General features: G+C 35.9%; 1 protein-coding gene across 1 annotated transcript in view; it reads right to left on the bottom strand.

The window, feature by feature from the left end:
- Window positions 1-15,203, bottom strand: part of TDRD9 (tudor domain containing 9) — a 63,972-nt gene that overhangs the window by 24,848 nt on the left and 23,921 nt on the right. The window contains exons 5-13 of the mRNA XM_056492885.1: window positions 14,574-14,696; window positions 13,925-14,005; window positions 11,013-11,177; window positions 6,706-6,809; window positions 5,859-5,917; window positions 2,953-3,004; window positions 2,709-2,793; window positions 1,917-1,974; window positions 1,254-1,358 (exon numbers count right to left, since the gene is read on the bottom strand). Of these exons, the coding sequence (XP_056348860.1) occupies window positions 1,254-1,358; window positions 1,917-1,974; window positions 2,709-2,793; window positions 2,953-3,004; window positions 5,859-5,917; window positions 6,706-6,809; window positions 11,013-11,177; window positions 13,925-14,005; window positions 14,574-14,696 (832 nt within the window). The remainder of the gene's footprint in view (window positions 1-1,253; window positions 1,359-1,916; window positions 1,975-2,708; window positions 2,794-2,952; window positions 3,005-5,858; window positions 5,918-6,705; window positions 6,810-11,012; window positions 11,178-13,924; window positions 14,006-14,573; window positions 14,697-15,203) is intronic.

Genomic DNA, 15,203 nt, shown 5'->3' with positions numbered 1-15,203 from the left:
CAATGATTCAGAAGTCTATCTTCACAAATTCTAGCACCACTCACTTCAAACAACTCAAGGGTACTCCTATGTGTGGGATACTCCACTAGGGAATCAGACCACATTTTAAAGTCACATGCACAAGTCTAAGCCTTCTACACAAAATGCTACTTCTACTGGTTGTACATTGTTGTTGTGACCCACACTGACCCTGAACCAAATGGAAATGAATCTGTATACTGTGGTGGCTTCTGTGAGAAGCTGCTGGAAACTTCCCCCATATCTGACAGTGCAAGAGTGTGAAGAAGCAGCAGCAGCAGAGACAATTTGTCATAAACTGACCACAATCCCCATTTTCCATGCCTGTGTACCACTAGGGAGGAGAAGGTAGAGAAACTGGAAGTGAGTGCAAGCCTGGGAAAAAGTGGAGGAAACTGTGTAAGATCTGGCTTTATTTCTCATACCTAATACTAATTTGTTTGGTAATAACATTAAACTAATTTCCCCAAGCTGAGTCTGTTTTGCCTGTGATGGTAATTGCTAAGAGATTTTCCTGTCTTCATGTCAAACCCTGAGCCTTCTGTCACCATTTTTCTTCCCATCCAGTTGAGGAGAGGGGAGTGATAGAGTAGCTTTGGTGGGCACCTGGCACCCAGCTGTAATTGTGAAGACCTCATAATACTAAAAAATTACAGTATTTTTAGATCTAAAGACATCACTGCTATTGATTTATTTAGTACTATTTTTGACTGAAACTAAAAAGATTTTGATATTTAAGAGACTGTCTTATTAGAAGAGCCAAGACAAAATCTTATCCATCCTTGTGCTATGAACATTGGTGTAAACTAGAAACACTGCTATGGATATCTCAACCCATTAATAGTGACATACCCACATGAAGGTTTCTTTTACTGCTGAAATGTACAAGCAGCTCATAAATAACTAGCAGTACTTATCTCTCCTTTTTAAAAACAGCCTGTGACACAAAGAATTGCTATTAAATAACAAAAAAAATCCATGGTCAGTGAATTTTAATATTTTTCAACAGGTTACAAAAAACTCCTCTACAAATACAATTGAGTAAAAAAAAAATAAAAAAAAAATTCACACATAGTTGTTTTAATCCCATTTTTACCTGACATGATAAAGACTTATCGAGTATTAATGGCCAAAATAATATGTTCTTTTTACTATTAATACAACAAAAAACAACAAGAAATGGTTCATGAAGGTCAGCTTCTAAAATTCCTTTGCATTACCTACTGTCATCTTACCTCTTCTTTGATTACAGTTTGTTTTAGATGCCCAGCAAAGCCTCAGACTTTCGTAATTAGTTTCCTTATCACAATACAAAATTTTAGTTAAGCAGAAATCTATCACTGCAAGTAAGAAAAAAAAAATTCCTCATGGCAGTGGAAAGAAATACAGAAGAATAATATCCATTATCAGAAAAGTCTCAATAACTTGAATAGCAGTAAAAAGAACATCAGATTTATAAACAACCAGACTCAGGATATTCTGAATACTAATCAAACTGCTAACATATTTTACCATAAGTATAATAAATCGTTGTCAATGATAACCATTGAAAGGCAATCATTTCTGCATTTAGAAACTCCATATCAATATTTGCTTAAACTGATGCAATTATTTAAAAATATAGTCAGAATGTGATTAAAAATGTTAACTTGTGACATGAGGTCTGGCTCTGCTTGTTACTGCATTTAAAATTACTCCTTAGTGAAGATTTGAGCCAACCTCCCACTCAGTAGCTCTATTTGTTCATATACTCAGATTTCTCTCTTGTGAAAGAAAGAATTTAACACTTCAACAGCAGTGCTTTGAACAGCGACATATCCTGGAGACCAAACTTATCACAAGTATAGAAAATGTTACAAACACAGTGTATACAGAATTACAAGACTTAGACAACTTACCATACTTAACATCAGGAACTGTTACAGAGCTCTCAGCTACGTTGGTAGCTAGAATAACCTGAGTTTCAAAGCAAAAAATGAGCAATGAATGCATAAACAAAAAATTACTTGCATTAATGCTTCTACATGAAAAATCCAACTTGCTATGAAGAAATATAAACATAATGGCAACACAGCATTTCTGTCCTGCATTAAAAAAAAAGCAATACCATACAAGGACAATACAAAACCTCTGGTACTTTCTTGTTCTGAGCTCAAAAAAGCATAAAAAATTAGTATAGGATTAGGACAGTATAGAGGAAGAATGGAATTATTTCCTTGTGCCTTAGCCATAAGGAAACATCACAATATTAGCACCAATACTCTCTTAGTAATAGCAGATGAAGAAAACCAAGGCAGCAGTGAAAATGTGGGGGTATAAAGTGGGTCAGAGTCTCCCATACTGGGGAACTACTTTGCTATTCACTGCCACCAGCAGCACTCCCCTCCCGTGCAGGTGCAAGAATCAACATGCAGAAACCATTCTGAAGGATTAAAACTGCAGCAGGCAATAGTTTAAGGATCACTTCTTTAAGGTTAATGCACTTCTCTTGAGGGCTAAACCCCAGTTAGAACAACAGCTTGGTAAGAAAAGCCATGAGTTCACAAATTGCAAAATTAAAGTGCTTTGTCCTCATAAAATGGTTTGAATTCGAACAGCTAATATTACCTAAATACATCATTCTTTGCTATTACTACTCTAGTAAGAGGTTTCACGTGCTTTAAGAAAAGTCAGAATTTAAAAATATTTACTTTTCTGTAGCCAGGAACTGTAGCTGAAAATACTTTACTTTGTTCCTCCAATGTTGCACATGCATGAAGTGGGTACACTTGCCACCTAAAGAAAATATAGTAGTGAAATATTTACTGATGCAAGAATACTGAAGTTGATGACACTTCTGTGCTAAACCCTGCACTTTTATGCACTTAAAACTTATACAGCTGAAAGACTCGTATTCAAGTTCAACCAAACTGAAACAAATGTGGTCCAACTTACCTTTGATATTTATCTGAGAGGCATGAGTGCATGTATCTTATCTCACCTAAACCTGGAGAAACAGTAATTATGAGTTTATTTTAGTCATCAGGAACAAATTGAAAACATCTATTTCAATTATTAACTGCCAGTCATTATTACTTCTTTTTCACCATATAATAAAATGGTAAAAGAATTAAACAGCAAATGTAGTAATAAGACTCTGAAAACCAGTGAGTCAATTTTTAAAGAACCATTTGGCATTCATTTTACACTTAATAAAGATATAAAGGCCATTTGACAATATCCCATTATTAACTCTTGCTTCAGTTTCTTACAACTGACAACACTCACCACATGCTGAATATCTGTCTGGTTTAGGCTAAAATTAGGCATTCTAGCCAACAGAAGTTATTTCAAAGTGCAGGGCCAAGAGGAAAAAAAATAGCTATTTCTGTCTTAGCTATCTCACCTTTGGCCATTCTAGTGCCCATTTTCTGGGACATGCATTTCACATCTGCCAGGGGAAATCTTAGGACTATGGGATTTTTTTCTATCTTCCTGAATACCTCCATAGATATAAACCTTTCTAAGAAGCTTAGTCTACTTCTTATTGAGACTTCAATTCCAAAAGCCCCATTTTCAAAAATGTGTCCAACACTGGACTTCTCTGGAGGTTATTTTCACAATTAAAAACAATTAAAATAATTTTGATTCATGTTTGGCCGAGCAGACTCTGCATCATCACTGTTCACAGTAATTATTAATCAGTCTAGTAATTACTGACTAGACACAGCAGGCAGTATCTGCTGACCAGTTTTGGAAATGACAGGAGCTGATTGACCATGACACCTACAGAACACAAGGATTCCTCCAGGAGACAAAGGTCTCAGAATGAATAACAACCTGTTTGGCAAACATACAAGGACAGTAAGGAGAGCAGGGCAAAGGAGAAAGGAGAAGTGCAAAAGAAAATATGAAACAGACAAAAAATGAGATCAACATAAGTAGAAGAGATAAAATTAGATCACTTGGAACATATTCATGCATCTATGTTAAAGAAATTACAGTTTAACATGGCACTTTGTCTCTCTGTAGGTAACAGCTGATACAAGTTCTGGAACCAAAGGAGAGTTAAGTACTGAAGAATACTCACCTATAAAGAATCAGATTTGGTAGCATTATCAAAAAAATTAAGCAGTGAACAAGACAGGCAATTACAAGTGAAAACATGGCATCTGACTTGAGACAGCTGCAGCTCCTTTTGGAATCAGATTCTGTCCCATCACTGAATTCCACAAAGACAGTGGGCAAAAATCACTTAACAGCATCCTCAGCACAGCACTGCTCTTTCTGGCTGCTGCTGCATACTCAATTTGACAAGTCAGTGGGAGTGTTCTTTTTAATGTTCAAAATGCTATGTAATTGTTAGCACTCAAAATCTGCATCTCAAATCAGCATCCTAAATGTGGATGTTAAATGTATAAAAATAACCCAAAGCTCTGTCTCAGCTGCCGTCTTGTAAATTGAGGGCTCGCCTCCCCTTTTCTCCACTTCTATATAAAAACACTTGGGAGGAAAATTTCAAGGGGTGTTTGCTAATCCTGCATTCAGGATCAGTCTTGAGTGTCCAGCTGAAAACCAGACAAGGTCAAAGACTGAACAAATAGAACACAAACCTGAGTGTACCAGCTCATTCAGAAAGCATTACCACACAGGCTTCCACAAATTTACCAAATGTATTTCAATAAACAAATGAGAAAAAACAAAACCCTCAAAGTGAAAGATTAAGACTTAGGATTTCAAAGTACTAAGGAGTAATTTCAGACTTAAATGAAGCCTCAGAGGGGCTGAGGAGGTCTGAAAACACACCAAACACACACCAACATCAGAGGTCAAAGGCAACAGAGATGGTCTCCCTAACTAAAATTAATCACGAAGTGGAATGGGGCTTACACTGACACAATGAAGTAAGTCCTTCTACCCATTAATTTTATAGTGAAGGTTATTCCAAGAAAGGCAGCTCTAATGCCTTTTAGCTAGTTGGGGATACTCTCCAAGGAAAGCTTCTCTGAAAGTGCAGTGTATCTTTGAGCTGTGTGCTGTGCTTCCAGCCTTAGCTCTGCAATGCTCCTAAGCTCAACACAGCAGGGAGATGACATTCATAAACATTTTACAGAGTCAGAAGTCCACAGACTTCACTGTGTCCAAGGAACACCTGCTCTGGACTTCAAGGTGACTCTCCACTTGAACATAACCAGATCTTTTAAAGTTTTCAACTAACGAATAATCAGCTGATCAAGTAAAACAATACTTGAAAGCACCTGGTAACAGATTTATGATGTGCAGGAAAACTACTCTGCAGTTATACTGCCTCCAAAATCAAGCTGACGAGTTCAAATAAGAATGGCAGTCAAAACAAAAACCTACAGTAATTTCTGTGCAAGAGAACTTAGGTTTTACTCTTCACAGAAGACTACATGTATAGACAGATTTCTGATCAATAATCACTATGTCATCACGTGTGCTTTTGAGCATGCCAACTACACCAACCAATGTATGTGGAAAGAAAAATGTGAATTTGAGCTTTTACAACAATCTAAATGGAGACCACACTATATGCAGAAAAGGAAACATCTCTAGAAGAATCAGTAATTAATAATGGCACTAAAAAACTGAGCAACTGCATTTCTGTAGATTCACTAAAGAATTAATTTTATTATTTTCAAAATACATAGCATATTCATTTCTGACTCACAGCTTTTCCAATTATTGCCACAATTAAACAAGTTTCCAAGAAAAAACACCCAAAAAGATAAGTGAACCTCATTTAAGTATGTGTTTAATAAATCCCTGGAAGAAGTGCCAGAAGAAAATTCATTAGATGACAAATAACAAAAAAGAAAGCTATTAAGACATATACTCACCTGGTAAAAACACAAGCACGCTGCCACGTTCCAATGTATCACTCAAGCTCTTTCTCTCCCTAACAAGAAAACACAACTTCATTAGTTTTACAGTCTCAGTCTACTTCATTACCCCAAATTATTTTATTCTGGAAGAAGAAGCAGAAGTGCACACTTTTTCTAACATGCATTATTTAAGCTTCCTGAAGAAATGAAATTTCAACCATTATTTGCAACTACACTTTCTGAAAAACCTAATACATAAACACTGGAACAAGAGTTTTATGTTTAGTTTTTTCCTTCAAAATTGTGACAGGACAGAAACATTCTCATTCTACAATGAAAATAATCTGAATTAGATTACTTAATACACACTCAGTGTCAGACAAAAGTTGTAGAAGCAACTTTATTACATTCTCAGATACTAAACATCAATTTACAAAACACAGAGCAGCAAAATCCAGTGTTTACTTATTTCACATGACATTAAGGCATTAAAAAGCCAGCAAAAATTAATGCCTAGTTTTCATCCTTTTTTCCAGGAAATAATTACTTTTTTTTTTGCTTTAGGTTACAACATAAAAACAGTAGCTCTGGTTTCATTCTTTATACAAATATTCCTCAGCTCTGGTCTACAGCAAAGAATTTATTTTCCATATGACATGGCTACCTTGAATAGCCACTCATGCTTCAGGGCATGAAGTGCACTTAAGGAACATTGGGTACAAATCAAACAAATATGTAAAATAAAGGCAGAGATGCAAGCAAAAATTAAGTTTCCACTAATAACTATGGATTGCTGTTGTTGCTTAATTAGCTTCTCATTTCCCCAAGACACACTGATTCCAGATTTGGAGCTGTATCTTACCTATTGTCCCTCTTTTCGAACTCATCAAATGACTGAATCAGAGACACTGCTACTTCATACATTTTCCGTTCTATCGCTGGTTGCCCAAAGCTCTGAGGATGGAGCTGGTTGCAGAAGAAGGTAATGAGGTTAACACAGTATAAAAAACTAAAAAACTGTAGTTCATGTATGTATTTCAATTTGTCAAGTGCTTGCAATTAAAACTGATCCAGTACATAGGAAGCAACTTCACCTGATGCAGTCATTACCTTCTAAATAAACATTTTTCTTCAAGCACCCTACAGTTTTAATGCTGAAGAAATACTTCTGATAATTACCTATTTAATCACCAGGCCATCTTCCATTCATTTGCAGGACATGCTCCTTATCCCAAAGTGTCAAGCACATGGGACTGATCAGAACCCGTGGGAACAGGATGACAAGGAAGAAATTTGTGCAAGGTAGGCATAGTGCTTCTCATAGCTGCTACTACACAGATCTCTCCACCTGCCTGCACACAAACCATGTACCTCTTTCTCCTTGTGGTTTTTGTCAAAAATTACTGTTCAGTTGTACTCAACAGAACCACAATGATTCTGTCTACCCTGTTTTCCAGCATTCTGTACAAATTCAAGGCTTCAGTATCTAAGAACACAAACCATCAAGTCTTCAGAGCAAAAACAGTAACTTAATCACTTTTCAGTTTTATGCTTAATGAATTAGAGGTGCTATGAAAAGGCTGTACAGTATTACACATTTTTCTCTTGTAGGGAAAATGTCTTTTGATCACTGCTCACCTTTCATTCTCAGAGTTTCTCCTCACTCTAGTGTAAACTCTTTACTGAACCAACTATTTCAGAGAGCTCAAATCACAAACAACTATCAAAGCTATTAAAATGAAATTATTAATTTTTCTACCAGTTTCCCATTGTAAAGGAGCTCACAACAATCACAAAAGCACAGCTCCAATCTGGAAACACTGATTTAGGTCAGCATTTGCTACTGCAACCTCAGTCCTCAGCTTGACTAGCCCATGAGAAACCTTAAAAACACTTGACTATTTTCTTCAAAGTGATTTTTGCCCCAATATATGTGGAAAATTTAAGCAAGTTTTCTCTTCTGGGCAGCTCAAATATAAGAGTTTTTGTTTGATACTATCTCTGCTTAAATAACTGTCAAATTTGTCTTTTCAATTTTGCTACTGATTGGACCTTTAGTATTCTTTAACAGGACAAGGCTTCCACATCACACTTAATAAAAGATAGAAATGTGACAAACAGCAAATCCAAGCCCCAGTCAGACCTGACTGATATAATACAATCTCATCAGAACAGTTTTTGACAGCAGGTCACTACCTTCAGGACTCTGACTTTAGTTCCACACACAAGTTTTTACTTTTACAAGCCAAAAATGGGTTGCATTTTTGCACTTTGCTTCATTTCTTAAATTTGCATTTCATATCTCTAACACTATCCAGAACAAAAGGCATGCATTTACACAACTAGCTTTAAAACTGCCAATAGATAGAGCCTTCATGCATTTTTCATGAAAGCTGTGTTTCCTTGGGGTTTAGAGGTTGCTGGTATGACAAAAATCACAATTCTGCTATACATCCAGAACAATGTGTTTACCAAGCCCATTATGCCAAAAGATAAATAAACTACTTTTTATAAGCCTATGCTCACAAATTAAACAGTACACCTATAAATGACCCAGTATCTGGGCAAAGGTAAGCCAGTGATACACCGATAAATGTTTCTCTCTTATTTTTATTCTTTCCTACAAATGAAGTAATTCAAATAGAAAGCTTTATCTTTGATTCAGCTAGGTGTCTGTCTAGTCACAGCAGAGGGTTTACTGCAAACACACACAGAAAAAAAATGACTGGCATTTTTATTCATCTTCCAAATCACAACAGCATCAATAAACTGACAAATTATTCAAGTGAAAACTACCCCTAAAAATTTTATTTTCAAGCACAGTTTTAAAACATTTTAAAACATGCAGAAATGAGTGATGTATTAAAGCCAAGAGCTCTACAGGATTCATAAAAGAATTCTACATTTATATAGTAGCATCCAATTATTTTCAGATTTTTTGAGAAGGGACGAAGATTCACATTTCATGGCTAAGAGACAATTACAAAGGACTAAACTGATTTTGATTGAGATACTTTAAAAAATGATTGAAGATTTATGCAATGTAGTTTTACAGTTATTAATATTAAAATCAAAAGTAAACACAGAAAAATTCTGTTTATCTAAAGAGCAACGTCTGCATTTTCTTTTAACTGCTGTGTTCCTTTATGTAAATTTTACAGGCTTTTATAGGTGAAAATTAAACATCAAGAATTAAAGCTTGAAGCCTGTACCTCAGGCAGTTATCTCATTTAGATTTCAGCATGATGAAAGATGTGCCTTAGTCTCCATATGGCAGCATTAACTCATTAACTGTCTTAATACTAATATTCCACTTTCATTTTATTAGGATATTACACAAATCATCTTAGACCTTCCACATTTTAATTTTTTAATTGTTACTAGTAGTCAGAGAAAATCTTCACACAGCACCATAAGGAAGAAGATCAAGACCAAGAATCAGTCCTTTAGAATTCAACTTCATCCTTTTCAAATACAGATACAAAAAAAAAAAAAAAAAATCAAGAGCACTTACGTGCTTCTATAGTTGCCCTAAGTCACAAGGAGCATCTTGGACAAACAAACTCTCCCCATCCTGCTGAAAAGCAGAATGGCTATAGATAGGACAACACAAGATAAAGAATCAGATGAAAACATTAAATAAAAAACACAGAAAAAATAAAGTATGAAAAGGGCTAAGCACTAAAAGCAGTTCCTTTGTTGTTGATCTCTGAGATGAAAGGTGTGCAAGTCAACATTTATCTCCAAGGGCAGCTATGACAAATCCAACTTGACTGCAGTAAACTTCTTACTCAATTTCCTGGCTATCTTCATGTTGCCATCATCAAAAATCTTTTATAAAGCCTCAAGTGTTACATAATCTCCTCCCTATTATCTGTCTAAACTGCCATACTAATGTATAAATACTGATGGGCCAACTGCTACAAGCACTGAGTTTATTTTTTTGTTTGCATTAAAACTTCAACTGTTGACAGCCTTTTATTTTACCTTGCCTGTATTGAGGGAAACCAATGCCTAAGCTGTGTACAGCATAAGCAATTATTTTCTTCTGGGCTTCCTATTTTATTTTGCTATTTTATTTTCTGCAGAACTGATGGATGAAAGCTAAATAATAACCGTGTGTTCCTCCACTGCTACTTTTTAAGTGCATTCCCCATCTCCTTCATTGTAATAACACTTTAATAGTGTTTTGAATTATCAAAGCTGACCAGTAATTACACCCACGTCCCAGTTATCTTTAGACTGGGTATCATAATACAGGCCTGAGTGCATTTGTTGTACTCTGCTTTAACCTGTTTATTTTGCCTTGAACCATAATACTGAAAGAGTTCACTCAAGTGAATTCCTGCACAGCTGTTTTTCAAATGTAAAACAAACTCCTATTATAAAACCACAGAAAACAGATTAACTCATATTTACATTAATTTCTTCATTATCTGATGTCTACAGAGATACTTGTTATAATGTCAGGAGTGCTAAAAACAAAATATACAAAATATATTCTGTGCAGCTTATAAAGCTAGATTGATAAAGCAAACAAATCTTAAGCCAGCACCCACCCTCCCCTCTTTAGGCATCAGAGAAGCACCTCTCCAGCACAGCCCACCAGGGATCTGAGAGGCATCAGTTATTCTAACATGTTTTCATTATTCATAATTACACATTTGCCATGGTGGCCTACATGGCTACAACAGAAATAGGTTAAAAACTACTTCAAAACATCTCTGCCACCACTGGGAGAGGAGGAAAAAAAAAAAAAAAAAAGGAAAGAAAAATAGGAAAATAGGAAAGCCTCAGCTGATAAGGGAAGCCAACTTGATAACAACAAAGTTCTAATAAAAAATGCTTGTTTTAATTTCATAGCACTCTCTGCCTTTGATACACAACAACATAAACTAACCCAGGAAATATTCCCTGATTTTCATATTCATACACATTTTACACTGTTCATTTTGAATGCAACTAACAAAATTCCTCATACTATTGTAACATTTCTGTTTCATGAAGGAAACTAGGATGCTCATAAGAAGACTCCTGTTCTATCATCATCTATTAATTCTTACCTAGATTTGCAATATAAAAGTAGCTTCATGTCATTTTATTACAGTTTTCAATTGACAATTCTTATTTCTTATTATGCCCAAAGAAATGAAATTATATTTACAATACCTGGAAATCAAAAATGTCCTTCAAATCATCAAGATAATATTCTTCAATTGCAAAAGGTCTGCCTTCCACCTTAAATACACAGACTGGATTCAAACCATTATGAACTGGAAGTGCAAAGTAATCAGCTAATTCTTTAGAGTTGATGGAAGCAGACATCAATATTATCTGTTAAAAAAAAAAGTACAGAAAATGTAAAGCATTAATTTTAACACAAATTGTCCTGCTACATGGGACTCCCCATTTCCTCTTCATGTTAAATTACCTAATTCTGGTTACTAGAGGTATATAACCTAAGTACATTTAAGAAAATCAAACTAAATGCTTAAGATACCATAACCAGCATGTGGAGAGAGGCAAGCACCTGTAAGGCTCAGGCTAGAATGCCTAGGGCAGACATCATGGTGAAAATTCAACCAAACCCATACAGTACACTTGATAAAGATCTCACCACCCAAACCAGAAGTGCTGTAAAACACAAAAGCACCCCCCTTGCAAAACGTCAGGAAGTAAAAACTAAAGAAGTGGGCATTGTAGCACTGTGCTCAGCTCCAAAGCACATATAAAGGCACAAAGAAGACTCAGAGAGAGCAGGCTAAACCAGGAGGTTTTCCAACATGATCCTGAAAGGAGAAATCTGAAAGGACATAATTCTGCAAATATATGAAATCTGTACTACAGCATGGATTGCCTCATGGCTCAGACAGTGACTCACCTATGCCAGGGCAATAGGCTAAATGCAACCTTCTCTGAAGGCTGTGGAAACAAAATCCAATCTAAATCTGCAGTTACAGGCAATGAATATTAAACTAGCCCTCCAAGACAATCTGGACTCTAATCTCCATGGAATCCTTCCAAAGTGGAAAGGAGTGACAGATTCTTAACAGAGTGCCTGAAGAGTCACAAAACTGAATCAAGGATTTGATGTGCTCCTAAAGCAAAAACTGTGTCTGGCAGATGAACACATCAGAACAGGGGGTAATCAAAGAAGACAGTTCAAGATCAAGCAGTCCAAAACCACTTGTCCAACACAGATATGTCCAAAGACCCACTAGGTGATACCAAGAACTGTTCCCAGTCACTATGGAAACTGCACTGTTTGGTTTGACCCAATAGAGCCCCTCTTAGTCTAAGGTTTTCTTTTAACAATCCAGCTTCTGCTCTACGATCTAAAAATAATCATCTGCAGCAGCCATCTGCCAGAAAATCCAACATAATTTAAGTTAGATAGTTCAGCAGGTAGACCTTGTCCTCATCAGAATCACTCAACTAACTCCTGTTAGTTCATGCAGTGTTAAATTACTTACTACTTCTGAGGTCTGCAACTTCCAAAACAGGAAACAAACATTTCATACCACCCTGAGTTAAAAATGTTTTGTTTCCTCTCTTAAATAGGGATCCTTGCACCCTTCTGTTTCATGAATCCAGGGAGAATATTTCACATTTTATAAATGAATTTGCCACATCAGAGCTCCCTTCCTCAGTTTTTCAGAAGGAGCTGAAAAGGGATGAAGCAGGAGACAATGGGCTTAGTACATTCAAGCTGAATGGCCCATTCCACTCAGCAAATGAGATCAAGAGTTTTCCCTTCTTCAACATTAAAAAAATTCAAAGGGACATCCCTCCACTCTCTCAAATATAGGCCTCTCTCAGGTTTGTACAATATTAAAAAACTGTCATCTGCAGAAACAACTGCAGAGAATGATATAAAGGGAATAAAATTTTTCAGTGACAATTTCAAGAGACTAAAACGGAACTACAGAGGAAAATGAAAAATTTGTCAGGAACCTCTAACAGAAAAATGTTTTCTAACAGAAAAGATGACAGGGCCTGTAGGGATTCCTGCCATTGAAACCAACTCAATAATCAGAATAAAAGGGCAAACTTCTCAAAAACTCAGTTTGATCAAATTATTGCTCTTCTCAGTAGGCAGAGCCAAGTGCCAAAAAAGGCTCTATAGTTTCACATTACTGTCTCTGAATTTAAAGACAGAGTTTTCTCTAAAATCTAAATCAGCATGAAAAGGGATAAAAAGTGAAAGATGTGAAGTGCACAGCCATGTCTTATGCCAAATAAAAGGACATGTTCAGTGACAGCATGTTTGGAAGACCTAAATACCAAGTTTGAATCAATGTGATAGACTGCACATAAGAACACATATTCCCTTCCAGTGGCAACAAAAACAGCCAACCTAGATTCTATTTTGAATTTGAAAAATTCACATTCAACTAATAGCTTGAAGCACTTAAGAGACATGCCATCTCACAAAGTATCTGCAGTCCCAAACAGCTGCACAGAAAGACACTGAGTTAGCCTAATGCCATCACTTGTATTTAATTTCTAACATTTCAATAGTTAATTACTTTGAGACCCCAAAGACTAAACACATCATGCTAAATATGAACTCTGCTTTAGTACAAAGCAGTATTGCCTAACATGCAGAGAAAAACCTCAGCCACATTTTACTACCAGTTCTACCCAGGAACAACAGTACAGCATTTCTGGTCTTTTGCTATTTCTTCAAATATGTGGTCCCACTTAAACAAAAACGCTCAGTATTTCCAGGAGTTAATGCTACCATTTTAACCAAGGATAAGCACTGCCCTCAATACCCAAGATGTAATTCTAGTCAAATATCCATCGTGCATTTTTTAGCCTTAAGCAGGCTTTAGAAACTAATGCATTTTAACATGAGAGGAAAAAAAAAAGGAAGTCTCTCAGAACACATCACAGCAGTCAGGAAAAGAATGCCCCTCAGCTTGCTTACTAATGAGGAGTGGCAAACTAAATAATATTTTAGTAGAACGAAAAAACATAGTAAGTTGTGGTAAATTCTTTAAAATAGGGCCTTCTTAGTAAAAGACATGCAAAAATTCCCTTGCAAGCAAATATAGCAGAATTCAGCTTGAACCCACCTTTACAGACTGTGAATTTGTCCACAGCAGTTTACGGGTTACCAAGAGCAAGAAATCAATTTCTTCAGTACGCTCATGCACCTGGAAGACATTATCCACAATTTAATTTTCATTCATTCATCCCCTTCTTTTGACAATCTCTTACTTTCCTACTCAATTTAATGGTTTATTTTTGTAACTTGGAATAACAGCACATTTTCATAGAAGAGAGCACACACCTTTTGAGCCTAGGCATGCAAAAATAAGGAATCCATATGAGTGAAACTGTACCCACAACCAGGAGACAGAAGTTTCACAGAGGTATTTTTCAGGACACCCCTGAAGAATAAAGACTCTAATATCCAAGTAAATGGAAAGTAGCTGCCTCCCCCTGACAGGCCTAGCTGGACAGGTTATTGAATTCCACGAGATGGATTTCAAAAAACATTTCAAGGCACCTATATTAAAAATTAACAAAAACGCTCCCCACACCTTCAGTTCTAAACTTGTTGCTCAAAGGAATGCTGACAAGCCTATTTCAGCAAGTCATACCTTACACAACTTATATAAAACATCTTTAAAAGTAGATGTCTGCATTTCTCATTTCTTGCATGGTAAGAGACAAAAGGCTTTATTAATATGAAAATTAAACTTACTTCCAGAAACTTACCTCATCAATGAAAATGTGTGTGAACTGAGTTAGGCTCTTGGCATAAATTATCTTCTGAAGAAGAACTCCAGTTGTCATATACAGCAACCTCGTCTCCTTTGTTGAAACATTCTCTAAACTTAACTAACAACAATAAGAAAAATACATACTAGCTGGAAACATATTTATTGTAGTTACAGAAGCATGCATGTGAAAGAACTCCAAAAGCAAACACAGTGTAAATCCATCAAAATTATTTATGCAAACTTGCACAAGTCTCCATACAGAAGTGTTCTCACCAGAATCAATTAACTGTCTTTTCTTAGGAAGAAATTGAAAAAAAAATAAACTCTGAAGTTTTATGAAGTAACAAAATTCCTTGCTGGGGACTTTAGACTGAGAATTCTTTAGACTTCTAAAGGTACATACATATACCAGCCTTTCCACTGATATGAAGAGCAAGAAAATATTTTGCCAAAATGTAGTTTGCTTACAGGACAGGAAAAGGAAAGAGTTTAAGTTACCACCAAGACCAGGCAACTTACTCCTGAGATAAAGTTCTACAGCCCTATATGAAACATATTTTTGATTTCTAACATACTTGTGTAACTTTAGTTATCTCAGGTGTAACCTATCTAGGCAGGCAAAGCT

The sequence above is a fragment of the Oenanthe melanoleuca genome, chromosome 5, assembly GCF_029582105.1.
Source record: "Oenanthe melanoleuca isolate GR-GAL-2019-014 chromosome 5, OMel1.0, whole genome shotgun sequence".
Taxonomy (NCBI): domain Eukaryota; kingdom Metazoa; phylum Chordata; class Aves; order Passeriformes; family Muscicapidae; genus Oenanthe; species Oenanthe melanoleuca.
Note: the sequence above shows the minus strand (reverse complement) of the source record. Positions and strands in the feature narration are given on the sequence as shown.